This window comes from Amphibalanus amphitrite, unplaced genomic scaffold, assembly GCF_019059575.1.
Source record: "Amphibalanus amphitrite isolate SeventyFive unplaced genomic scaffold, NRLGWU_Aamphi_draft 001140F_arrow, whole genome shotgun sequence".
NCBI lineage: Eukaryota > Metazoa > Arthropoda > Thecostraca > Balanomorpha > Balanidae > Amphibalanus > Amphibalanus amphitrite.
In genome coordinates, this window is record NW_024882634.1 from 136,857 (window position 1) to 164,754 (window position 27,898).

At 50.8% G+C, this 27,898-nt stretch overlaps 1 protein-coding gene across 3 annotated transcripts; it reads right to left on the reverse strand.

The window, feature by feature from the left end:
- Positions 1 to 4,777: 4,777 nt before the first annotated feature.
- LOC122370517 (zinc finger protein 135-like) lies at positions 4,778 to 27,552 on the reverse strand. 3 transcript variants are annotated; one of them, XM_043346180.1, is made up of 5 exons: positions 27,460 to 27,552; positions 9,454 to 10,756; positions 8,915 to 9,106; positions 7,973 to 8,227; positions 4,778 to 7,587 (listed from the first exon to the last, which is right to left on the reverse strand). In XM_043346180.1, exons 2-5 carry the CDS (start codon positions 10,738 to 10,740, stop codon positions 7,405 to 7,407), a joined length of 1,917 nt encoding a protein of 638 aa, XP_043202115.1. In that variant the 5' UTR covers positions 10,741 to 10,756; positions 27,460 to 27,552; the 3' UTR covers positions 4,778 to 7,404. The 3 variants fall into 3 exon arrangements, with proteins under 3 accessions (XP_043202115.1, XP_043202116.1, XP_043202112.1); XM_043346181.1 differs by lacking the exon at positions 27,460 to 27,552 and adding an exon at positions 27,248 to 27,371; XM_043346177.1 differs by lacking the exon at positions 27,460 to 27,552 and adding an exon at positions 11,106 to 11,214.
- Between the last annotated feature and the right edge of the window lie 346 nt (positions 27,553 to 27,898).

Below are 27,898 nucleotides of genomic sequence, written 5' to 3' on the forward strand. Positions count from 1 at the left end.
TGCCCGGGCTGTTGGGTAGTATGCATACTGCCCGGGCAGTTTGCATACTGCCCAAGTTAGCATATGACCCGTAACATTTACATAGCATGTAATAGCTCAAAGATAGCATGTTTGCGAGAAGCAAGTTATTTTGGCTTAAAATAAAAATGATATTGCAAATCATGAACTGTATATTGCGTCATACAATGCATCATTAAAGGAAATGGTTATGCTACCGCATTGTTGCATACTGATGTTTGAAAATTATCTGACGCTTCTGCATTCCAGTTCACAGTGAATCTATAGATCTTCACAGCCATTATTGAACATTTGAAACCCTTAATTGTTGCGTGGTTATCAAAATGCAGTCAAAATGCCTAAATCAGCATGCTGGGAGATCACCGTTAGTCAATACCAATACAATTTTGATTGAAATTCGATTACATCTATAGAGCTAAAATATTACGCATCATGTTATGATGTAAGGTGTGACTACATGCTCCTTCGCTCCATTTCATATCAAACAATGAGGTAAGGCTAGCTCCAATACTGGTTGCTAGACGCTGAAGCATATCGCATCCGCCGAAGCTCTCCAGGTCATCGTCCAAATAAGGTTTCATAATTGATTTGGATTTGTTTTTGTTTGTTTTTGTTTTGTTGGGTTAGGCCCTTTCGGTCGACAAGACCATTGCAGAGCCGGAAGGATGATAGGAATTAGGGGGAGACATTGGTCTGGGCAGGCATCCTAGTGAGTCGCCGGGGCTGAGCCCGTCCGAAGACAGGCCACCCAGCCCCAAGGCACTCACTGCACCCGGCTACGGGGTGCGCTCCCTCAGGAGCAGCGGTGCCGCTCCAAGGGAACAGCCCGCATGAGATAAAGTTGCCTGTCCAGCCCGGAAGGGGGTGGCGGTGTGGAGGAGAAGGATTTCAGTATCCTGAGGATAGAAGCACGGATAGGTGATTGATTTGGAGTTTCAGTGATCTAATGGCCAGACAGCTGGCAGCGCATGTTGCAAAGAAAGAAAAAGACAGACAGTGCAAAGGAATGTCAACTAAACGTCACCTCTGCTCATTGTTTATCACCATAAGGGCCACCGCTGCAATTTTTACCAACTGCCATTGAACGCCCCATCGCCGTAAGCTGCGCGCTGTACTGCGGCACAGCATAACTTCAGGCGTTTACCACCAGCGACATCTATGGACGAGTCGGGAAGCAGGCTTCGCCGCCCGGCCGCGCGCCGCGCCGGCTGTCAAAAGCTGGCGGGTTAGACGCTGCAGACGGTTCTAGTATAAAGATTATTTCGTGTATAATCCAAAATGAGGCCGCTAAGTCTGTCTGCTTATTGGACACTGTGTGACCCGCGCAGTTCCCCCAGGTCTGGCTAAAACAGTTCTCATATCGTTTCAAGCGCGCACTGGCAGTGCCTACCAATACTGTTTCGCTCGAGGAGTCAAAGAAATACAGAAATGCCAAGTCTTATCCATGTATTTGAAAGTGACAAAAGCAGCAATTTAAAAAGTAAAGTACATTAATTAAGTGTCGATTTCAAATGTTTACCTACCACCGCAACTAAAACAAAGTCTTGCCCAGGCGCGTAACCACGAATCTGAAGTTACTGGGGACCACATGGAGGGCCGCGAATACCAAATATGATATTTCAGGATCAGCCTTCGCCGGAATGCGTGTGTGTGTGTGTGAAGGGGGAAGAGGGTGGGGGCGTTTTTGGCCACACCTGCCAACTTTTTTTGCGCATGTAAGGAAAACCGCGGCGCACACCGCCGTGAAACTTGGTATAGCTTATGATATATCAATTTCGCATCGTGTGTGAAAATTTTGACCCCAAGTCACCTAAGGTCAGGTCACCAGGGCAGGGCAAGTAAAGTAACCATGCCTCTAAAAACTTTGTGACTTTGTCATTCCTATAGTTTACATCCCAGAAGTTTGAAACTCGAGCTTTTACGTGAGGATCAGTATGAAAAATTCGTATACCTATCTCAAAGTTTTCACATCGGTGACCTAATGTCAGGTCAATTTTACGACCCCTTCATTATAGGTCATTGGGAGGAAATTGAAATACTTTTCTTTTGGCCGAAAACACATTCAAAAACCGTGACACAGGTAAACATGACACACTGAACCGGAAAATTGCACCTGTGACCCCTCTATGCCCCTCAGCTCATCTTAGGTCATGAAACATCTCCAACAGTTTTTTACCACAACTTTAGGTAGAAACATGCTAGAGCGCTGAAAACAGCATGAATGTGTTCAGCTTAACAATACCAATCAAATGGCATGCAACATGACCTTTTCCCTGACCAGGGGTCAATTTTTTTTTCAAAAAAAAATTCAGGTCAACTTACAGTTCATTCGACACGTCTCGACGAGACAAACGCGATGCCGGTAAAATCAGCGTCATACAAGTTTTAAGTCCAAAGCTATGATGCAAAAACCTTTTCCGCAAAAACGCCAGCCTGGAAGCTAAAACGTTGACCTTAGGTCAAGTCTGCGAGCATTACTCAGAAATGCTTTTGAAAGCGCTATCGAATGCGCTTTCCCGCAGCATTGCAACTCTATTGGTTCCTTACTTATGCGCCGATTTGTGAAAAGTTGTCAAAATTTGGAACAAAATTTCGTGAAAATTTTACAGTTGGTGACCTGTAGTGACCTCAGCTATGACCTGATAAAAAAATGATGTAGGTAATTCTGGAAGATACTGTAGCGAGCTATCTGTTGCTTTTCACTTCGTCTTTCTAGCTTGCTTACTTTCCGATATAACCTGGTGTGGCCAAAAAGCCCCCCCCCCCCCCCACCATGGCGAAGTTGGCTGAGAGGCCCACCCGGGTGCTGGTTAAACAAAACATCCATAGTTTTGTCTTACGTTGACTACATCTTTTCACGTCGATTTAGAGACAATATGTCGCTATTTAAGCAAATTGAGGTCGTCAGTTTTACTGGGGACGGTCCCCAGTAACCCAAAAGCTACTGGGGACCGGTCCCCAGTGTCCCCAGTGGTGGTTACGCGCCTGGTCTTGCCTAATTTGTTCCGTGGCCAGTGTTTCGCTACCTTACATGAACGGTTTGCCTCACCATTTAGATACTTCTTTAGACAGCTTCCGAACGGAATTCTTTTAAGCAAATATGATTAATCCCCCAAATATCTTACTCTTGAAGAAAATATCTTTAGAAATTATACAGAAACGCACTATATCACGACAGTTTTTCACTATGGTGAGCCTACCGCATTAGTTTCAATAAGTGTTCGTTTATTTGGCGAATAGGTATCACTTCCCCATCCACATCAGCAATTACTCCATTATTCCTTATTCTTGGGAATCTGGTCCAAGCCACTCGCCCCGGTGTCCATCGAACATCACTGGCCGCCGCGCTGCGCCCTGCTATCCCAGGTGGTGTCTTGTGTACACACACCATCCACACAAGACGCCGGAAAGGGTAGCATCTCGGAGCCATCTGCTATTGACACGCCATCCGTCGCCACGGGGCCAAGGCCGCACGCTCCCTCAGGCACAGATCCATCTGGGTCAGGGTCTGAGGAGCAACAGACGCAGTGGAAGCCTCCCACGCAGACAGAAAGGCAGAACGTCAACGCCGACAGACGGCGATAAAATTATGACTTCCTAAGTAGAGCTGAATAAGGAGGTAAGATTCTAGAAGTAATGTGTGCACCTTCCGATTGATTTAGTTCTACGATACGGATAATCAGAAAATGAAAACTAGCCGAAATAGCTGAAGGAGCATATGGTTCTTGGACAGGGAAAAAATTGGGTAGGTAGGTACCCGCATTTTCACATAAGAGTAATACAAACTAGCAAGAAAGAGGTCGAGTGCTAGAGTGGTTGATTTTAAAGATAAACCAAAAGTGACGATCTTGGGACATTTTCTGCAGTGTTCCGATGCATCAATGCATTGCTTATGCACATTAATCAGAGGCGAGGCCATTGCACGCAGCATACACTTCGCTGTCCTTATCTCCGTTGTACTGAAAATACTCCACCTAACCACTAATTAATAAAGCTCTGGCTGTGACCTTTTACAGGACACAATAGGGGCGGGGCCGCTGTTTTTTCGCGGGCCCGGATTTGGCCCCTGTCTCGTGTGCGGTGACCTATGCCCTCCGGCGGCGCAGCTACGGCCCCATATGGGCGCCAAATTAGTGGTAACTATCAGTGCCGTGGTGCTGCTAGTCATCACTGTCCACACAGATAGGGCGGCTACGAGCTCCACAGCGTACACACTGCACACGCAGCTTTGTGTACGCGCAGGCCTCATCTCAGCCGGCGGCGGCGGTCCAACGCTGACGGTCGCCCAGCTGCCCTGTGTACAGAAAGGACGTGACCTGAGAGGTCGCCCATAGTCGCTCCCTCTTATTGAAAACGGTTCAGGTCTTTGGAGCTCTGGAATGTCAGCGTCGGCGTCGGGTGTCTTTACCAATGCCAAGCACACTAGTTATTGAGTATTGGGGTAGTTTAACTGCCACTGCATAATGAAAATAAACAGGGAGGTCAGCTTGTCCCTCCTCTCACAGCAATCGGCAGCAAATATGGCGCACTTCGAATGTAAGGTATTGTCGCTGCAGAGCTAGGTGGTTCGCTTCAGGTGAGGCCACTCTGCCACGCTGTATAATAACATGAGTCGTGACTGGTAAAAACATGTCAGTTACAGTCAGTGAGAGTTTCTAGGATAAAGAAAACTTCTCTCCTAACGAGCACTTCCACTGCACCGTGTTTCCAGCAGCCTGCAACAACGGCATCAAACAACACAACAACACAAACACACACAAACGTCTCAACTCTGTATTGAAAGAACGGTGCATTGGTGCCTGTGCTGAGCGACATGCAGCTATTTAGAGGCAGTACGTTCGATGCTTTGCAGTGCAGTGAGTGTGCCGACACTGGACAACACATATTCAGACAATACACCCTACATAGCCTGGCATAGTTTGAGCTGTGACTGAAGTGGCACCCTTGTTAGTGATCGGACCAGCTCGTGCCACGTAAATACGGCACGTATTGTGGAACGGCTGACCACGCGGGGCGCCACGAGTCACACAGCGATAGTCACCGGCTACGGTATAGGCACAATGACGTGAGATAGGCATTAGGCAGCGGCGGAGCCGTCCAGACGCGAACGCCTTGGCGAGGGACGGCACTACCTACTAGCTGCTGTGCTGGACAATCCAATACACACAGAATATCAACACGTACATGCAGCATGGAGCAGAATACAGCATATGCATCATATATGTCACAAGCTACAAGAAACCAGCGCACGGAACACACTCGCATCTCATAGCTAAAATCAAACTTCACCACAAGATCCCCTGATCTAGGTAACAAAGTTGGTGGAGATGCGCGCTGCAGCGGCAATTTCACACCATCAGTACTGGCACGGCTAGATTAAACTCACGGGAAACACGATTCAATCGGCAAGTAAACACAAGCTCGCGAAGCTATGAAGCTTCACGAGTGCATAAAAGGTCACGTGACCGGTGGTCGACAGTCGGCCTGCCACCAGCTGACGCTCAGCCTTGGGTCACGTGACCGGTAACTGTGATCACCTGACTGGATTAGCACACGCATCCTACTGGCCAATGTCCCCAATCCCGTCCATGCACCTATATACACAGTACACACACATGGCATCAACAATGGCACGACAAAATTATCCCTTGATACAGCTACAACGTTGATTTCCGCGTAGACAAGCAAAAACAGTGCTTCTAAAATACCCCAAGAACACTACATTGATTGTAATGCGCAAACAAAAGTACAAAGATGAGCTGGGCTACCCAAGTTAAACGCACACTTCTAAATTAGCGAACGAAACCACCGGTTTTCATCAACCGATGGCCCGAGGCTGGGCTATCCTTACGCTATTGACTGGATCCTGGGCACTCATCCAAACATGGCCGTTTGGGCACGGTAACACCTCATGACACAACGCATACAATTACACTGGGAGGCTATGAAACGCGACGGTGCAATGGTCCCGGGCAAACATTTTGGTGAAGAAGGAGAAGGCAATAAAAGACTGAACAGGTCAAATGTGACGTACTTGATCAAAGTCACATTATACTACAAAGGCCATAAGGAATAGCTTCAATGACAAAGTGCACTTATTCGCTGAAAAGTTTCACGAAAACGAGCATTGATATGTTTGTGTTGCGAGAAGTCGGGACCATCGCCGTGCGCGTCCCTGCCACGCTGTCATCCAACTTTCGGTAGGTGGCAGCACCTATTATCCGCCAGAGGGCAGCTTCTGTACACGAGTGACTAGCGCAGAACTCAGTCGCCCTTGGACTTTGTTGGCCGCGGCTGGGCTAGCGGCGGCCGTGCCGGCGGCACAAGTCGGGACTAGATCTGCACTCCACACCAACCACGCATACACACACGCACCCGGCCACATGCACGCGTATATACAACTTACCGGCGCTAGTCACAGTCTATATCGAGCATGCTAAAAACGACCAACTGAACTGACCAGAATGTGTACAAGCTCAAAATGTGACTGACCTGTCTTTAGGGGCGACAAGAAAATACCTTAAAACCTTGAAAAATGTGTCACTGATCAGGCCATGGTGTCTACACTGGTTGGCTTACAGTATCAGCCTAAAAAATGCCCTACAAATGCGGTCTTTGAAATGCCCAATGATAAACCGAGCGATGTCTGTAGTTACCGTCACACAAAAACGATCACACATGCACGCTGTTATCAGCGCAATATACAAGCACACAATCGGTGGGATATCGTCCTGAGCGTACGACAAACGTACTGTCATGGCCACAACAGCTCGACATTAACACTGAAACCCGTCCTGGGTCGCGGTAGGTACCTACTCCTTCCTGACCCGCGGTCGGGCAGCAGCTATACAAAGACAACGAGATCTCGCACTAATGCCTGTCGTTCTCGACTAGACGGTGACTACAAGGTGACAGCGGCCGGCTACTCCCCTCCCCCCCCCCCTTGGTAGCCGGCCGCAGAAGCTCGTGCACAGATTGGTACTGATTGTTCTGCCAGGAGCGGTGCCCCGTGTACTGGTGCCTGTCCCCCCATCGTGTGTATTTCAGCTCCATACCCCCTGCTTAACGGTTTGAGGATAACCAGACGCACCACGGGCCGGTCCGGTCCCCGTGGGACCAGGTCCCACAGACCAGACCAGCCGCGGCGGGTGGTCCCCACGGTCCCGGGTGTCAAATGTCCGCCAACCCCCTTCGGCCAACCCCCAAACCCCCTCCCCCGAGACCCACGCCTACTCCCATGAGACGTACTACTCATCCCCACCTTATCGTAGTGACCAAGTATAACCCTCCCAGAAGCTCCCCATGAATCATGGCCCTCCTTTTCCTCCCTCGACCCATTCAGAGCCCGAACCCCCCAGAGCCCCTGTGATGCTTCTCCAGCGCCACCTACGATGCTAGCTCCTCCAGGATCTCCTCCACGGTTTTGCGCTCCTTGCGGTACTGTTCCATGTAGTCGCGAGGAATCGTCCAGTCGAGCAGCAGCTGAACGTTGGCGCGCAAAATCTCCACCTCGTTCCCGCCTTCTCTGAACGGCGTTTTCCCGCCAGTCTCAAGTGAGTCCTTGAGAACCTGTGTGGAACACGGACGGCGGTGTAAAATTGGTGGTTCTGTGCCTCGGAATTGTAAGAGGAAAGCAAAAAGAGAGCGAGAGGGGAACCATAATCAAAAGAACAACGACGGAAATATTTAAAATGGCTTGAAATCACAGATGTGACCTCAAGTCGTCGTTATAATGAGCGAGATTTTAAAATTGTGGCTAAGGCTAGAAGGCATCCCGAGCGAATGAATAGACAGGCACGCTATAAAAAAACACCTTCTAATAGTGATAAAAATGTGTGGATTCCACTTCATCATCACTGAACACCTTACATACTATTTATTTCATCAAACCATAATCAAGCTAAATCACACATAAAGCCCTCTCAGGAAACCACCACCACCTTACGACACTCACGTCATCTATGAGCCGCCGGCCGAACCCAAACTTGAGCAGCCTGGCGCTAGTGCTGATCTTCTTCATCAGGATCGCCAGGTAGCCGCGCAGCTTAGAGACGGCCATGCCGCCGCGCGTGATGATCTCGGGCATGGTCTCCGGCTCCAGGATCTCGGTGCGGTAGGTGTCCACCTTGCCGAACTCGGGTCCGCCGCCGCCGTGAGCCGGGTACTGAGGGTGGTCCGACTCCACGTGCCGCTCCCGCTCGGCTTTGGTCTGGGGAAAGACGGGAAAAGGTCACGGTCAGGCATGGTCAGGTCACGGTCAGGCATGGTCAGGTCACGAGTGGGTAGGTCAGGTCTGGTTAGGTCAAGTCGAGATTGAGTCCGTTCAAGACCGGCTAGGTTTGGTGGGGTCGGGCCGAGTGATATCGAGTGGGTTTAGTGGCTAGATCATGTCGAGTCCATGGACGGGACAGGGTGAGGTCGGGCTAGGTCGAATCATGATCAAGTTGGTAGAAAAGGTCAGATTGTTACGTGCTTGGAGCGGAGCCAGGATGGCGGTCAGGTCGGGTCATAGTGTGGTCGGTGGAATGGGTGAGGCCCGAGGGAACGCTGGCGTGAGGTAGTCAGCTCGGTTAGGGGAGAGACGAAAGGGTGCACCAAGATGGGCCACGTCGGTGGTCTTGTTCCTAGAAATGATAAGGTCCCAGTGGATCGAATGTGACAATATTTAAAGTTCAGCTAAGAATGAGCGAGCATATGAGTCTCGTTACGGTGGTTGTACGCAACTAAGAAATATCGACAAGAAAACATATGTCGTAGGCAATAAACGTGCGAGTCAAGAAATCAGACGCCACACAGCTAATCTCTCTTTTCTCACATGAAAAACACATTCCCCAGCTAACGGCTCCCTTTCCACATTCTTTTGTCCCCTCAGCCCCGCTCTCCCAGCCCCACTGACCTTGAAGAACTGTCGACACGCGCCGCACATGTAGGGGTCCTCGCGTTTGTGGATGCTGCGCAGGTGTTTCTTCAGGTGGGGTAGCTGGTTGAAGAAGTGGTTACACAGCGGACACCGGTAGGGCTTTTCGCCCGTGTGCTGCCGCAGGTGGACCTTCAGCGCCGTGGAGTGAGCGAACTTCTGGGGGCACACCTGTGAACGGGCGGGGTAGGAATATGTAGACGGTATGAGTCGATAAGTTGTCGATACGTGTTTATACATGGTTACAGCGTGGAATGATGCTAAGTAAGTTAAGGTGGCCAGTCCAGGAATTCGCCAGAGCAGCACAAAATATTAATGGAAGTGGAACCGTGTTAGCATTTGGTCACGCCCCAAACATTTAAGCGAGGCAAAATAGCTAAAGCGCATACATAACTCGAAACGTTACTGAACCCAGGAATACGACCGACGACGTTATCAGCCACACGATATATACATTCTGTACCATAAGAGCCTAACGGTCAAGCCTTTCCCTTCCCTTGTCCTAACAGCTTACTCACCTGACACGCATACGGCTTGATCCCGGTGTGCACACGCATGTGCACTGTCAGCTGCGAGTTTTGTGCAAACGCCGCCTCACACACGGTGCACGAGTAGGGTTTCTCCTGTGTGTGTACCCGCAGGTGCGTGCCCAGGTGGCCCTTGAAGCTTTTGTCGCAGATGGGACAGCGCATCGGTCTCTCGTTCTCGTGGTAGGACTGGATGTGTTTGCGTAAGGCATCCTGACGCACGAAGCCCTTGTAGCAGCGGGGACACTCAAAGTCTTTGATGCCAGAGTGTTTCTTCTCATGCAGCTTGAGGTTGGTGGCAAAAGCGAACTTCATGTTGCAGTAGGAGCAACTGTAGGGCTTCACCCCTGTGTGAGTGCGCTTGTGCTGGATGAGCTGACTTCCTCTCGCAAACGACTTGTCGCAGAGGTCGCAGTGGAACGGTTTTTCGCCAGTGTGGATACGCATGTGTACCTTGAGACGCTCCTTGATGCTGAACGCACGCGAGCAGATGTCACATTTGAACGGTTTGACGCCCGTGTGTCGTGTCTCGTGTGCCCTCAGACTGCCTAGCTGAGTGAACCGCGCCGGGCAGTAGCTACAGCTGTACGGCTTCTCTCCAGTGTGAATACGCACGTGTTTCACCAGGTCACTGCGAGAGCCCATCACCTTATCACAGATGGTGCACGCGTGTCGTTTGGTGGGCGGTTTGTTGGCACGCGGCGCGGCCGGCGCTCGCAGCAGGTCTGTCATGCTCAGCTCGGTGTCCACAACACTATCGGCCGCACTACTGTCCACCGACTGGCGGTCCAGGTCGAGCAGGAGACCGCCACCACGCGGGGGTGAGATACCCCTCCGCTGCGGCACCAGCTCACTCAAACCCGGTCGGTAGTTGTCGCTGGACAGGTGGGCCCCATCCCCAACGGCAGTGCTGACTGGTTCCGGAGGCCACAGCGCCGCCGACGCGTTCTCCTTCATAGAGAGCAGCAGCCGCGCTGTGTCCATGGTTCCCTCGCAGCGGTTCACCGGTGGAGAGATGAGAGGCGCCGACGGGACGACTCTGGACGGACCGGCCGCCGCAGAGCCCGACGCGCGAGCGCCGCCAACTTTTGTGGGTGATGGGGAGGACGAGGCAGCGCTCTTTCTGGAGCGAGGACTCGTCTCGGTCGACCACGAGGAGAGCAGTTTGTTGACTGGGGAGCGTTTCAGAGCGGCTCGAGGTGATGACGCTTTAATTTTCGAGCTGGTCGCCGCCTTGGGAGAGGAGGCCGGCGCCGCCGCCGGCTTCTTGCGCCCCATGGTGAGGCGCTCGGGCCTGTCGGTAAAACAAAGGAGAGGTCACTAATTGCGGCAATGCATTCGCGTAGTACATCGAGTTCGATAAACCTTTGGTGAGGCATGATAAAAGTGCAACAGTACCCACAGTCAGAGGCTCCTGGCAGTAGTGTAGCCGTATCCCAATGCCTCTGAAGGTCCCATGAAGGGCCCTGGGCCCTTCATGCCATTAGATTTGACGTCATGTTAACTGTTTGGCCACGAGGGCAGCACCACCAAATAGACGGATTTTGTCGAAATAATTGTGCCAAAAAAGCAACAAATTTGGTATCTGTGATATCGAGTCCTCCCGTGTGATTCCTTCTTTGTCCCACGTTATTCAAACTTACTGTAAAGCCACCACCATGATGTAAAATTTTAAAAGAAGCACAAACAGAATAGGCAACGTTAAATTTACGGACTCCACTCCTGTGAGCTGGCTCGGCGTCTACCAGACTCGGTCACCGCCCCTCCGAGCCCTCGGCAGTCACGCGGGTGGAGCTGCGTCATTTAACGAGCACTACGTCGCGAGCCGTCCGGGCCTTTACCAAAACTACGACGCTAGCGCTTCTGCACACCATACTAGTGTCAAAACTATTTATATGACATTTATTTTGCCACCATCGTTTCTCTCGTCGAGATGCATCGGATAAGCTATGATTTCACCAGAAAAGCTCAGCTTCAAAATTTGACCTCAGGTCTGGGTCATACCCTGAATGGAAAAGGTCATGCTGCATATCATTCAATCGGCATTGATGATCTGAACACATTTCAACGCTCTACCATGTTTCCCTCAAAGGTTACGACCGAAAAACGGATGGTGACCTTTTTGACCTAGCATGACCTTTTGAGTGACCACTCACCAGCAACTGCACCCTGTTCATCACATATGGGCAGAAAGGTCGTGTTTCTGCAAAGTGGTTTTGACGCGTTTGTTCAAAGCAGGAGGTATTTGTACTTTCCCCTATTTGTCTCATGATGGTAAGGTAACAAATATGACCTGACCACAGGTCACAGTGTTAACAACGTTTAAAATGATAATTCTATATTAATTTATTATTCAAATGGCTTTGGGATTTTCCGAGAATATTCGGCAAAACAGCAACTGTTTTCACTGTTGGTAAGGGACCCACTTGGCTTGAGGGGGCCCACTTTGCTGGGTGGGGGGGGGCATCGCAAACGTCTCTCACCCCTGTCGCCAGAGTTCTGGCTGCACCCCTGGCCACCGCTGATTCATCTGTCAGCTGTCAGCTGTCAGCTGTCAGCTGTCATCTGTCAGACCGACCGCAGTCGGGTGTGACAGTCACAGGGGGAGAGGGGAAGGGGCACCGCGAATAGAGTCGCCGCCACCTCCCTCCCTCTCTCCCTCTCCAGCTCAGGCTCCGCACTCTGCAGAACATTGATCGTTTCTGGGTGGGGAGAACTGCCGGAGGGACGACTGTGGGACTGAGAGCAGACTGATGGGACTGACTGATAATTGAAAAGGACTGACCGTAATAGACTGACTGCTGATTGCATTGTGGTCCGAATCGATAGACTGAGTTGCGAACCGAGTTACCGTCCGAGACGTGTCTCAGGAATAAATGATAATTAGGGAGTGATCAAGTTTTGAGTAACAATTGACCGGAGTTAACAAAGAAACATTTAAGGGCTGTGGATAGGACTGATTGAGATGAAAGAGAACGACTGAATAACTGGTACGTAAACGGTCGTACGTGACCAGACACCGCCAACCACACAGCCGAAGCGGGACGTGCTCTCGGCGCATTTCAACTTCTATGTCCGGTCCAAAGTCACAACCAGACATCAATGCGTCACTGCGTCATACTCGACGTCACAGCGTCACAATGCCACGTCAGAGTCGGGCCACGTTACAGCCACATGAATATTGACGCCGGCGGAGCTCCAAATTCCGGCGCGATGATCCGACCGCCGATATGACCGACCGACGTGGCGACGAAACTTGATCGGGATAACACGCAGAGGCGGAGTCAGGAAAACATTGAGGTGGGGCATGGAGTAAACATCAAAGCGTTCAGAAATAATAAAGGTTGTCCGACGAGCTATTCGGGCCTTGCTGGAGATGGTTCCTATAAGGGAAGATTTTTTTTTTAAACCAGCCGAATATTGACGATCTCCTGAGAAAATTGCGAGTCCACAGAGTTCCACCGCATCTCTAGCATTTCTAAACCAGCTTGAGAAATCTTGAGTCAGCATACGACCTATTGCCCCTTCTAGATCCGCCCATGGCGTCATTTACGGTTTGGCAAGCCGCAGGGAGCATACGAGCTGGCTGGGCACAGCCGCGAGCGCCCGGCCGGCTGGGGTGAGCAGACATTTCCTGGGAGCTGAGGAGGGGGGGGGGGCTCCAGCGCTCCGGGCCTCACCTCAGCAGAAGCGCATCAATCAGGTGATTTGTCGGTTCAGTTCACAGCGGTGAGTCCTAGCTATAGCCTTGGGTGAGTCGAGTTAATGGTGCGCTGTTTAAAGGTTGTCGATCCAACCCAAGGCACCGATGGTTCAATCTTCTCGTATACCTTAATTATAAAATGATCAACAAAGCCACGGTCTCAAATGCTACACCGTCTCAAATTGAAACACGTCGATAGGTAGATACAGCCTCAGGCTCGCACGCGAGCTTCCAATGTTCTGAGAATCCCTAATGTAATTTGCACCCGTCCGCTGCTCTGAATCCCCGCTCGTTTGGTAACCGAGTTTCACGGCAGTGGGCTCAACGAACTAGCCTCCCTGGGGTGCGGCCCGGGCAGGGCCTGCCTGCCGCTGTTTCACCACTCTCCTGCTGAAACTATTCCGGTCCTGCGCCGCCGACCCGGCCGGTCCTCTCGGTTCCGAAATCGGGCCGGAAGTGGGCGCTGCCGCCACCAGCGAGCGTCACGAGTCACGGCGCTACGGGCCGTCACGGGGCGGGGCCGGCTTACGGTGACCGCACGCCGTCCCTCCCCGCCCCTCCCCGCCCCACCCCGCCCGGCCCGGCCCGGCAGTCACTTCCGGTGATCTCAACGACCGGATGGGAAGTGAGCCGCCCCCGCCCTGCGCGACTGTCCAGCCGCACGGGGCGGGCCGCCCGACGGTCGAAAATTGGGGGCGGACCGGCGCGTCCACAGGTCACAGTCGAGGGAACGGCGCGGTGGGCCAGAGAGGGAAGGGACAAAACGTGGGGTCAAAGGTCGGGTGAGTCGTTCCTCACTGTCCCCACGATATAATAGAGTAGCAGTAGGCTCAGAGATTGTATCGATTTGCGCGTGTCAAGCACGGTCCGTGCCCGGTCTATTGATTGGTTACATGACAGACCACGACTGTTATTGGTATCTGGTCCAATTTCATTAGCGATAGCTGTTGAGTTTGTCTCGAGAGACGCGAATTCACGCTGACCTCGTGTAACACAGCCCGCTGACATAAGTGGTGTAACGCAAAACAGCAATCTAGCATCCAACTGCGGAGCAATTCAGCAAAAGTCAGCGGGCACCGGCACACGCCTGCGCCAATCGCAAAAACGTTATCGCTTAACAGTCCTGTTAAACCAAACAAGAGCCCGCCGGGGTTTCACAGCGGTACCCGAGTGGGTATATTTCATCGGTGACCCACTGACACATTCACTGCGGGGGACGGAAGGCAGCCGTGACTGCAAATACAGCCACGATAGTGACGGATGGGCGGCTAGCGATAGCACGAGGACGACCCGACCGCACCGGCGCGGCACGCAGCGCGGCGAGGTGTCGGGATTCCCATTCGGGCTCGGCAGGCTCGCTCGTTTCCCTGGGCCTCAGAAAGGACCCAGAAGGGCCCCAGAGGTCCCACGTTGGTCCGAGCTGCCCGAGGGAAGGGAAGGGACTGAAGTTTATGGCACGCAGGTGTTCGACGTTATACGACAGGTCCGTCCCTCGGCCTCGGGATCCAGTCGTCGCGACGAAGCTACGAATGGACAGCGAAGAGGCATAATTCAAATTGGATTTCAAATTTCAATTCGATGGAATAGAAATCAGGAAGCGACCTTTCCAGGACTGGTCCGACAACATGCGACCAAAAATAAATGCTTCAGTCCCCTACATTTGCCTATTTTCTTCTATTCCTTTGGTGATAACCTGTTACTAATTATTGAATATCCCGTGACATCCCTAGTCCTTTCTAGGATATTGCCTCATGCCCCATTCGAGTTACTCTGACTCACAGAGGGGCAGCGTGGCTGAAGCGGGGAGCAGGGGAGGGGTCGCTGGCTCGGCGGCGAGTGGGGAGCGGGCGAGGGTCACTCGCGCGCTCGGCGAGCGGGGAGGGGGAGGGGGCTGATTCGGTCCGGGCAGGGAGCACCGCCAACTGCACGGGACGTCAGCTGTGCGCTCGGCAGGCCCCCAAAGTCGACGTCACTGCACAAATGTCAACAATGAATCAACTCGGTCACACCAGGCGAACGAGCGGACGGGGCCGGGCGGGCTCGGACGGACACGGGCGCGGACACGGGCGGGGCAGGCGAGGCTCAAGGCTGACGAACCGTCACCTCCTGTGTCCTCCCACCACACAGGACCCACAAACTCCGTCACCCGTTGCCGTATCAAACGCACACACCAAACACACGTGTATGAGTCGGTGGTGGGCAAATACACGCGCCACGCGTCACAGCGTGAGGTGGCTATTTGCGAACGGTGACAAGTGGGCCATACGACGATAGCCGCCCCGGTACAATGATAAGACGGTGAGCCCGAGCGCCATGCCCGCGCACACTGACGGGCGGTATACCCTCTCCCCGCGCTCTCTCCCCCGTTCCAACGGCGGGTAGAGGGAAGAGGTGAGGGGTGGGAGCGAGAGGAAGACGCCAGACGCGGGGCAGAGGAGAGGAAGTGTCGCCACAGCACCCGGCCCCCAAGAACGGGCGGCGCCAGATAAGATAAACCAGCGGGCGGACGCAGAGGCGCAGCCAGGTTCGAGCACAGGCCGGTCGTATCTAATGGAATAACCAGCAGTTCAAAGTCCGTGGTGCAATGTACATTTTTCAATGCGCATGAAAGATTTGATGAAATTCCTTCAATGCCATCAGAAGACTGTTCTGCGTCTGTAAGAATCTTGGTTCTGTGCCCGCGCTTGGCCGTCTGAGCACGGCACAGCGGATCAATTTCTCACACTCCAATCCTCGACGACTCGAGAACAAGTGTTCACAATATGGTCACCCTGGTGGGGCTCGTTTCTCCTTAATAGTCTCATTATCGTCATGGTGAAGATGGGGGATCCCCTGATTTCCTGCTGTGAGGGGGCACGGTTCCGGGCTCAATGGCGCCCATACACCCACTAAGCAGCGAGATATCTGATACGATCGTATCGGCTGAACAAAGAGTCAGAACTACTCCTCAATGGTGATAGGCTGGAGCAAGGGTGAAACACTCAGTTGCATTGCTTCCGAAAAACGTGTATGAGCTCGTGACTGATATGCGATGGTATACAAACACTCATGTGATCACCACACAGCTGATGTCATAGAGCATGAGCTAAGTCTCAAAACGATAAGGCCGTCCGGTCCTAGACCTCTGAGGTATAACGAATTCTCCCCTACCCAGTCCCGCCTCGCGACTGGCACTGTCTAAGTAGTCCCCTGGCCAAACCCAACTCTCCCAGCCGTCAGACGGTTCGGCCGCGGCCAAAAATACGGTCCTCGGCCTCCGCCCTGTCTCCCCCTATTTATAGCTGGGGACCCGGCGCCCGGCCGTCGGTCGCGACGCGTCGGTAGCGGCGGCGCGGCGGTGGCAGCGTCGAACTCCCCACGCGCTGTGCCGGCGAGGCCGCGGGGCAAAAAGGCAGAGAGAAGAGCGAAGTGGCGCCGGAGGAGTAGGCAGGAACACGGAGAATACGAGCCAGCAGTTGGTGATACACAGGGGAAACAAGGAGTCAGGAGAAGTAGATAGAAGGAGCAAAGGTTGAGCATTGACGGCACTTTTGACGTGTAATTGTTGAAATATAACCACAGCGCAGTCGCACATCGGTATGGGCTTCAAAAAGCATTAAAATTGTAGACCAAAACAGGACTCATAATGAATGAACAATACTAGCCGTTTTCACGATGACCATCTGGTACACATTTGGTGCACATTTGGTGCAGATTAGGTGTTGCACTAATTGCTTATATGCCTGCTCTGTCATATTATCAGAGCATCATCGATTAAAACACTGAAATAAATTCATAAAATGAAGGAATTTGCTGTTAAAGAGATTAGGTGCAGATTTGGTCAAATTAGGTGCATTCGCCGGATGGCCCGTCGTGAAAACGGCTACTATTGTTCTTGGTGTGAAAACTTTTTCAGCAGGCATTTAGGTCGAATTCGGACACTCGACTACTGTCGAAAATCTGCGGCGAGCAAGAATGAAATAAGGTCGTGTCTTTATCACATGACTTGATTTTGAGAGCTATAACTATGAGATATGTATCGTAATAAACAAAACGTGAAACGGCATGCTTTTACTGAATAACGTCGCGTCAACCAGGAACTTCTAGCTTAATCGCTATTATTCCTTTACAAGCTTATATGACAATAAAATCTAGACGGTGACACGTGAAGACCGAAGAGTAATGAACCGCACTGGCGTCCCGAGGAAGTTAAGATGTCCTTCTGCAGCCTTTTTTTTTGCAGCACAGCGCGACGTCTATGTAGACCCACATAACTGAGGCCCGTCAGTCGTCTTAATTACGAGCGAGCGAGCGCAGCGAGCGAAGTGAGTCTTTTCAATATAACGGAAAAATCTCAGTATGAGCGGCCCGGCCCGGCCCGGCCCAGCCCGGCCCGGCCCGGCCCGGCCCGGCCTGTAACGCTTTTGAGAGGCTTATATCTCAGCAACCGCTGGACCGATTGGCCTGCGGTCTTTTTTGCTGGGTAGCCCCATCCCTTCTACCCCGTAATTGACTACTTTTGATACAACTCAGTGACCGTCGTGGCACGTGCCACGTGAAAAGTCAAGGGTGTTCAAGCTGTTTTGCAAAAGTAGTGATTTTGAGAGGCTCATATCTCAGCAGCCGCTTGGGCGATTGACTTGCGGTAATTTTTGTAGGATAGCAGCATCCCTTCTACCAAAAATAGGATACTCTCGATGCATGTGGGTCACCCCCAGTGCACGTGCAAAATACAACAATAAGAGGTGTCAAATTTGTTCCCATTTTAATAGCTCGGTAATTACTGGGGCGATTTCGCTGAAACTTGGCATACAGGTAGGCACCCACCAGGCAATGCATTCCCATGTGTTGCGGTTAAGGTGCTACTGCACGTGCGCACGTGCAGGGGGCGCTTCCAGATCTCGAGAACGGCTGGGCCGATTGCGCTCAAATTTGGTACACGGTTGGGGACCAGTTAGTAGGGTGCCGTGCAAAAGTCAGTTTGGACCCCGTTTGCACGTGCGCACGTGCAGAATGCCGCTTCCAGATCTCAGGAACGGCTGGGCCGATTGCGTTCAAATTTGGTACACCGCTAGAGACCGGTTAGAAGGGTGCTTTGCGCAAGCCCGTTGGAAGTACCCTCTCGCCCTTCCGCACGTGCAGGGCTACTATCTCGCTCGCTCGTTCTTCGCCCAAAAGGCGTTTTACTGGTTTTTATTACGAGCGAGCGAGCGCAGCGAGCGAAGCGAAGTCTTTTCAATATAACGGAAAAATCTCAGTATGAGCGGCCCGGCCCGGCCCGGCCCGGCCCGGCCCGGCCTGTAACGCTTTTGAGAGGCTTATATCTCAGCAACCGCTGGACCGATTGGCCTGCGGTCTTTTTTGCTGGGTAGCCCCATCCCTTCTACCCCGTAATTGACTACTTTTGATACATCTCAGTGACCGTCGTGGCACGTGCCACGTGAAAAGTCAAGGGTGTTCAACCAGTTTTGCAAAAGTAGTGATTTTGAGAGGCCCATATCTCAGCAGCGGCTTGAGCGATTGTCTTGCGGTCATTTTTATAGGGTAGCTGCATCCCTTCTATCAAAGGTCGGATACTCTTCATCTATGTGAGTGACCCCCACTGCACGTGCAAAATACAACAATAAGAGGTGCCAAATTTGTTCCCATTTCAGTAACTCTGTAATTACTGGGGCGATTTCGCTGAAACTTGGCATACAGTTAGGCACCCACCAGGCAATGCATTCCCATGTGTTGCGGTTAGGGTGCTACTGCACGTGCGCACGTGCAGGGGGCGTTTCCAGATCTCGAAAACGGCTAGGCCGATTGCGCTCAAATTTGGTACACGGTTGGGGACCAGTTAGTAGGGTGCCGTGCAAAAGTTATTTTGGACCCCGTTTGCACGTGCGCACGTGCAGAATGCCGCTTCCAGATCTCAGGAACGGCTGGGCCGATTGCGTTCAAATTTGGCACACCGCTAGCGACCGGTTAGAAGGATGCTTTGCACAAGCCTGTTGGAAGTACCCTCTCGCCCTTCCGCACGTGCAGGGCTCACTATCTCGCTCGCTCGTTCTTCGCCCAAAAGGCGTTTTACTGGTTTATTATGGGGCAGAACTCGGTCACAGAAACTTCACAAGCGAAACCTAATTAAATCAGTCAAGTTGCTGTATGGAATTTGAGAAATTTTCATTAGCATGTCTCGCACCACATACCACGTGCCGAGTGGCATGTGCGCAGACATTTTAACCAGCAAAGGATTTGGTCAAGATCCGTCTGCAATGGCATGCATCATAAAAGTACATATACCAACTATACTCTGTTCCGTTTCAAGTTTGCAGCCGAAGTGCCCTGCTGAAAACAGTGCGTGATTTCTGTATATACAGCTCTTACATTTTAAGACGCAAATTCTTGAGCGGAGGAGTGATCTGCCGAAGAAACTCCAACTGCAAGCTTGATATGGAACAGACTATAGCTAACAAATGTGGAATAGTGGGAACTGGGAGAGATTGCCAGAGAAAAGGGAAATCAAAATTAAGTGGTTGCGTTATTATGAGAATTTTCACAAAAGAAGATCGCCAATACCAATTTTATCCGATGAATATATTGGTGAGAAATCCTGGGTTCACGTCTCGCTCCCTCTCGTAAACATGAAGTATGAACGGTTGAACAGATTTAACGGGGATCCCGTATGGCACAAAACAAGTCGAACAAAGCGTATGGGTTTTGATCGAGAGCAAAAATTAGATGCAGTCATTAAAATAATAGGCGGCGGAACGGGGAGGGCACCGGGGCACCGTCCGTGCCCCCCCCCCCCGTTTGATTTTGGCATTTTAACATTAGCCCTATGGGCGTTGCATGGAAAGAATGGGACCAAAAGTCGGCAGTGCCCCCCCCCCCCCTTATTGAAGGTGTTCCGCCGCTACTGATTAAAATGACACATTTAGACATGCAATGGTACCTAAAGGAATGACAGGCCGCACTGCGGAATTCACACAGCATAATGGAGCTAATATGCAAAAATTGTTATGCGACGGTAGGAAGAAAATGTCGAAGTCCAAATGCCGTATATCGTATCAAATATCAAAATATCGTACTCACAGTGTATATGTTACAGGCAATGTGTGGAATCAGGCATTCTATAGAATGCCTGGCTTAAAGGTAGTGTGCCAGCTTTCTTGGACCGTATGGAGTTAATGGCCCAGATAAGGAGAACCGGATTTTTAGAACTTATCCATACCTTCAAAACTCATGGAAACGTCTTAAATTCTTCAAATTTTGAGTACCCCAGTGCGAAATTCGCCCCGACGGGTTGTCGGTCGTACCCCAACCACATTTCACACCACTATGAACAATAAATGCACACACTGAAATCGCTATTACCGATATGCTCATCCAATCAAGTTTCGATAAACCCGTTCATCATCATCTCCTGCGGTTTCGAACACGCCTGTTAGGTGGCTTCTGATGCTCGTCGAGGTCGGAATTTCCAAATACGCGTGGTGCGTCGGGCCGCGCGCTCTGACTTCGGCCAAGAAAAATGCGTCAGCTGATCATTGTCATTTCTGCCACTTGCGTGTGGTGAAATGGGGTCATAACTTATAAGACGGTTTTTTCATATCAATTATTTTACATAAAATCATATTTCAAACCATAAATAATGTTCGACAGCCAAATAAAAGAAACAATACCAATACGGGCTTACAGTTTAAGGCTCGACATTGTGTTGTCTACGATTAGACAGCTGATAACTCATTCCCGTACGTCGTATGGTCGTAACCACTGAACTCTATAATGGTCGTAACACTATAATGACCTTTGCTTATTGTCACAAGTGCGCCGCATTCGCGATTGTTGCCCGACGCCTGTTTGCAGGTGAGCCCACTACAGTTGTTATACATATCTAAAAACCGAAAAACTTTTAGGCGAAAAAGGCACTATTCCAGGCCCATTTTTGATTTTTTTTTGCGATATTAGGTAAAAACAGAAGCTTCTTATCCTAGGAAAAATAAAATGGGAAATCTTTCAAAGGTGGCACACTACCTTTAAGCTCCCAGGCATTCTATAGAATGCCTAAGTATTTTGATTGTCCGAAACACACTTCGAAAATTAGGGGTCCAGGGCCTCGGCTAACATGTTAACTGGTGGGCCAAATGGCCCACCAGTGACCCGAAATGGCCCACCAGCCTCAAAGATTTGGCCCACCAGTAATTTTCCGAAAAATCTAAGTTTTCACATTTCAAATTGAACTAGCAGATCTTATCGTACATTTTCAGGCTGTAAAGTGTAAAGTACCCATCGGTGAAACATATTGTGAAAAAACTTCAACCTATTGTTTGCAATATTCTCTTGGGGTAAAAAGTGGAAGAGCGGACCAGTTCAGACGGTCGGGGATAAGCCATCTGTATCTGTAAGAATCTTGGATAAGCCTGCGAGCGATCTCACACGGCTCGCCGATAGACACGATATAAGCCAGAGTCAAACTAGAGGTAGTATCGGCGACTTCCAGCCGATTGAAGTCTGCAAGTATGCGTCTTCACGACCGGTATAATGCTTGCAGTCACACATCTGACCAGTCGGACGAATTTCGAACCGTTCACAGTCAGCGTTCCAAAAAATTCTCATTTGGGCTGAAGATGACACTGAAGAATAAGAATGGATAATTTTCCACTCTCACATTTCGGGTGGCTAGAATTTTCCACTCAGACACCCAAGACAAATCTGAAGTTTGGGACACTGTTTAGTGTTCACCAGAAGTGTACATAACTGTTCTTTTTTAGAAAATATTAGGGTTGCGCAGTGCGCTTGGGCTTTTGAGTCAATTCTTTTCCATGCGACACCAATAGGCTTAATGATCATTTTCAGAGTGCTACAACCCTCTTTTGGGGTTCCTGCTACAACCCACTTTATATAGGTACATACATGTTACAACATACCCCACCCGGCTCTGATACATGTACCTCGCCGCCATCTTGGAAAAAAATATCCTTGTGCTAAAAAACAGCGGACAGCTGGAGAAATCCATTTTCACTCACGCAGCCTTAGAACCCACCCTCACCACCGCTACGGAGATCTTTCAAATTCGGGCACATCTAAATGCCCAAAACACACATTTTCTTGCAACTTATTTTTTTAGAATGACATTTAAAGAACATAAAATCGGCTCTCACCTCGAGACGCGTCCATCCAGCCACACGACAGAACAGGGAAAGATGGCGCCCGGAAAACCTCGTCGGCTGGTCGTGTCACGAGCGCCATCTATTGGATAAGTTTGGCACAATTCGCCCTGATACAACTTGGACATGATACAACTCTTCCCGCTCTCCCCTACCAGTATAACGCCTTTTGGGGCGACTAACGGAGCGAGCGAGAGTGTGAGCCTTGCACGTGCGAAATTTCGACGGGATACCTCCAGCTGACTTGTGCACGGCATCCTACTAACCGGTCTCTAGCGATGTGCCAAATTTGAGCACAATCGGCTTAGCCGTTCTCGAGATCTGGAAGCGGCACCCTGCACGTGCGCACGTGCAAAATGGGTCCGAACTGACTTTTGCACGGCACCCTACTAACCGGTCCCTAACCATGTGCCAAATTTGAGCGCCATCGGTCCAGCCGTTCTCGAGATCTGGAATCGACCCCTGCACGTGCGCACGTGCAGCAGCACCCCAACTCTGGCACATGGATATGCATTGCCTAGTGGGTGCCTACCTACATGCCAACTTTCAGCGCAATCGACCAAGTAGTTACCGAGATATTGCAACAATTACAAAAGTGACTCCTCTTCGTTTTGCACGTGGCACGTGCATAAGGGGTCACCCACATGCATCGGGAATAGTCCAATACTTGGTAGAAGGAATGAAGCTACCCTACAAAAATTACCGCGTGTAAATCGGTCAAGTGGTTGCTGAGATATAAGCGTCGCAGAATCGTGACCACGGCCGGCCGGCCGGCCGGCCGGCCGCTCATACTCAGAAATTTCCGTTAATCTAAGGAAAGACTACGCTCGCTTCGCTCGCTCCGTAATAAAGTTGCACTCGTGCTGTTCACAATTCCTCCCGATCCACCCGACAACGCCCGATCCCGTCCGACCGCTTCCGAATCTCCGACTAGTCGGCGAGCGATCCACTCAGGGCTCGCTGATTTTTAACATCCGACCAACCGTAAGTTATCGTCCAAAGTTTGATAATCTGTGTCAATATTTTGTGCATTCTTGTGCGATTTTATGTGCACTGCCGGAGTATCACCACTGAGAGGGTTGTGGGTCCCTACTCTCTGCTCTCTCTCTCCTCTCTCTGAAGAGTCGGGGGGGTCGAGCCCCGTTTTTTTTTTTTACTTTTTACTGCCATCCTGACGTTTTTTTTTTTTGCAGAATAAAGTGGCCGAAATCTGGGGAGAAATCGAAAATTGGGGGGGGGGGCTATGGCTACGAAGGTCAGTCCATGTCTCTGCCCAAGTGGCCCACCAGTCAAAATTCCTTAGCCGAGGCTCTGTAGGGGTCAGTGGCAGTAATGCTATTTGTTTACCTAATTTTCAGACCATTTCAGGGCAATGAGTTGAGAGGAAGCGAGGGAGAAATTGGGCTATGCCGACCACCAAATTGTGCGCCGCAAGCAGCAACTGATCCAATCCCGTTGGCACGCGAGAGCCACGGCGCAAGGCACGCGGGAGAGCCACAGGCCAACCAGTCGCTTCAACGGTTACCCTCGGAGGATTATGCTGCTACAGATACGAAGCTGCATTAGAAGAGTGTTGGCTGGGAGGGTGGACCGTAGGCTTGAATCGAAAGTGATTGCGAATGACGATGGCTTTGTTCTGATATTAGAAATGAAGGTGAAGAATACACCAAAGGTCACATTTTATGTCGTCATAAGCACTTCGTGTAACGACTCTCAATATACATGGACAATGGACAGCTCAACCCACACTGTAATGGCAGGGAATAACCTGAATAAATGGTTCATTATTCCACGTCCGGGCGGTGGCCCGGCCGTAACAAGAGCCGGATTAGGTGTTGTTCGATCTCCCCTTCCAGCTTGACTTCTGGGCCATGCAGTATTCGAAAGGTCGTCAAAATTATGAAATTTTACTCCAGTTCTTCTTTGGCAATGTTCGAAAGGATGCCATATCTAAAACAAATAGCTAAGCCATTTTTGGGTCAGGCCAATTTTTGTCCATTTTTGGCTCGTATCCGTTTTCTCCAGTTTGACCTTAAATCAATTCCTTAGAAGGCAAACACCTCCAAAAATGGACGATTTGTCAAACTTTTTTCTGTGTATTTTTTTTTTTTACCAAAGGCGTTTCCGATATTGACATTACCACCATCGTCTTTCTAGCGTTAAGATAAATACTCTGTACTCTCAGAATGAAATCCTGATACAATTTGACCTAATAAGGTCAGATTGAATACCTGACCGGAAAATTTGACTGAATGAACATGAATGACTGAATGAACATTTGACTGAATGAACATAAATAGCTGACCGCAAGGTATAGCCTGGCAGAAAATACACCTTTTTGCACTCAAAATAGGCATCTTTTCATTCAATTTCGGCGAATTGCATTCAATTTTAGCGATCTCTCATTTGCTTTGAATAGAGAGATCGCTAAAATTGAATGCAATTCGCCGAAATTGAATGAAAAGATGCCTATTTTGAGTGCAAAAAGGTGTAGTAATGTTACATGTCGGTATGTGCTCATAATCTTATACAACATACACTGATATGTTGGAAAGATTCGTGTATTTCCTAGGCATTCTATAGAATGCCTGAAAATCAGGCATTCTATAGAATGCCTAGCATGGGCGCCGCCACCGGGGGGGACGGGGGGACGCGTCCCCCCCCACTCTCAGAATGGAAGGGGGACGTCCCCCCAAACTCATTACGGAGCGAGCGAAGCGAGCGTAGTCTTTCGGTAAATTTCTGAGTATGAACGGGCCGTGGTCACGCTTTTGCGAGACTTAGGTATGTCTCAGGAACCACTTGACTGATTTACATGCGGTAATTTTTGTAGGGTAGCTTCATTCCTTCTTATTATCGATGCATGTGGGTGACCCATTATGCACCCGCCACATGAAAAACGAAGAGGTGTCAGTTTTGTAACAATTGCAATAGGTATCTCGTTAACATACTGGGCCGATTGCGCTGAAAGTTGGCATGTAGGTAGGTAGGTGCACCCACCAGGCAATGCATATCCATGACCATGTGCCACAGTTGGGGCACTGCTGCACGTGAGCACGTGCAGGGGTCGATTCCAGATCTCGAGAACGGCTGAACCGATTGTGCTGAAAGTTGACACATGGTTAGGGACCGGTTATTAGGGTGCCGTGCAAAAGTCAGTTGGGACCCATTTTGCACGTGCGCACGTGCAGGGTGCCGCTTACAGATCTCGAGAACGGCTAGGCCGATGGCGCTCAAATTTGGCACATCGTTAGAAACCGGTTAGTAGGGTGCAGTGCACAAGTTGGTTGGAGGTACCCCCTCGCAATTTCGTACGTGCAAGACCCACCCGCTCGCTCGCTCCGTTGGTCGCCCCAAAAGGCGTTTTACTGGTTGTTTTCCTACTCGAAATTTGATGAGGCCCTTCGGTCCAATGAGACCATTTCAGAGCCGGAAGGATGAAAGAATTAGTGGGAGAAATTGGTCTGGGCAGCCACCCCAGTGAGCCACTTGGGCTGAACTCGACCAATTGAACAGGCAGCCCAGCCCACTGGCACTCACTGTACCCGGCAACGGACTCTAGCTCCAGTGGAGTCATTCCCGCATGGGATAGAGTTGCCCGTCCAGCCCGGAGCAGGGGATCGCGGCGTGGAGGAGAAGGATTTGACTGTCCTGAGGATGGAAGAGATGGAACGGTGCCGAATCTGAGAGGGTCCAGGAGGTTTAGATACTCAGTATGTGGGGTATGGGCCTACATGCATTGGTCTGACCCCTTGTCACCTCGGCCAACAAAATCTCCAGCTCAGTATCCGACCTGTCATCGCGGAACTGCCGATTTGTGATATCGTGATCAACGTGTGTCGTATAACACGACTGGCCAAAAATGGGCATAATATATTTCGTCTAACCAGCCAAGAGCATGACTTTAAACCAATCCGACCTCGGAGTCAAAATCTGAACAATTTCGAAGACTTCAACTCCGACTCTGGTCAAAACTGTCAACTCCGACTGATTCCGGCTCCGACCCCACAGTTCTGCAGTCACACTAACTACACTAAATTTTCAGCTTCTAAGAAATAAGCTATACCGTTGACAGGACCACAAAACTTTGAGGCGACTTGACTACTTGACTTGGTGACCTGACCTAAGGTTTTCTGGTATCAAGCTTATTAAACGGGCTGCAAAATTCGTATTTTAGAGCAGTTTTGCCTGATGTTTTTTGCCAATTTTCGTGGCGCTTCGCGCCGATTCGTGCACAAGCCAGACAGAGAGATTGTAACAGCTGAATGCTGATTGGCTGGCATTTTTCCGTAAGGGAATGGATTCCTCGGTAAGGGAATGACAAAGTGTACATAATTATGGGAATGACTTCAGTATTCAAACTTGATTCAAACCTAAAATCGATACCGATATCTTTGGCTAGGGTGATCGTTGAGCCATAAAAGTTCCTGATTTGTTCTCGTCTCAGCTCAGGCTACAAAACTGTTACTTCAGTTCAAAACCCAATGTTAAAAGTGGTACCTATATTTGCTTTAAACTTTGAATGCATCGGACCGAAAAAGCCACGGTAAGAATGCCTACTTTTGGGTTTTCAGTCGGTCAGTCCGTCCCCCCCAGTCAAAAATCCGTGGCGGCGCCCCTGAATTGCCTAGGGATTCTATAGAATACCTGGTGGGTCAGGCATTCTATAGAATACCTAGGGATTCTATAGAATGCCTGGTCGGTCAGGCATTCTATAGAATGCCTAGGCATTCTATAGAATGCCTGATTCCACACATTGCCTGTAACATATATAAATAGTACCTACTTAAGTCCAAAACATCGAACAGGGCAAATTGCGAGGCAAACGAGGCATGCATGCTCAGCATTCCGCAACGGCACCTTCATCCAGCAAAATCGCTCGAAACAAATATCCCGAGACACCAAACTTCAAAAACTAGCCCAAAAAGCACAATCAGCAAACACAACCTACCAGCAGTCCACTCAGAAGTTTCTCACAGCTCCCAGCTGTGGGGAGCCATACCTGGCACCCCCTCGGCCAACTCAGCTGTCACCAGCCGTCATCGCGCCCCTCCCTCCCCGCGCGCGCCACGACAGATCAGACACCGCCCAATGACTGCAACGCACCACAAGCGAATTACTCAAAAACAAAACTGCCGGCGCGCGAGCACCCGTTGAACTCACCGTCAGCGTAGCGTGCGGGGGGTCGTCTCCACTGCGCCCGATGGAGTCGCCGGCGGCCGCGCCGTATCGACCGAGCCATATCGCACCGCTCGGACAGCGCCGCGCCGCCAGCCAATCGGCGACGTCGACGCCGGTCATGTGACCCCGTTGCCACGGCAACGGATGCTGAAGCACGCCGCCGAAACCGGAGCCTGCGGCGGCGCCGGCGGCCGCCCTGAAACCGAGCCAACTCGGGGGGGGGGGTATGCAGGGGCGGGGTGCGGTGGGCCGCCGCGGGGGTGGGGAGGTCAGGCGAAGGGCATGCCTCAGGCGCCGGCTGCCCGGCGGCGAGGCGCCGCGGGCGCCTGGGCTGGGGTACCGCTGCCGAGATAAACATCCTCGACCAAGGCTGGCCTGCACCGCCCGGCCACATCAGAAACCGAGACGCTCTCTACAGACG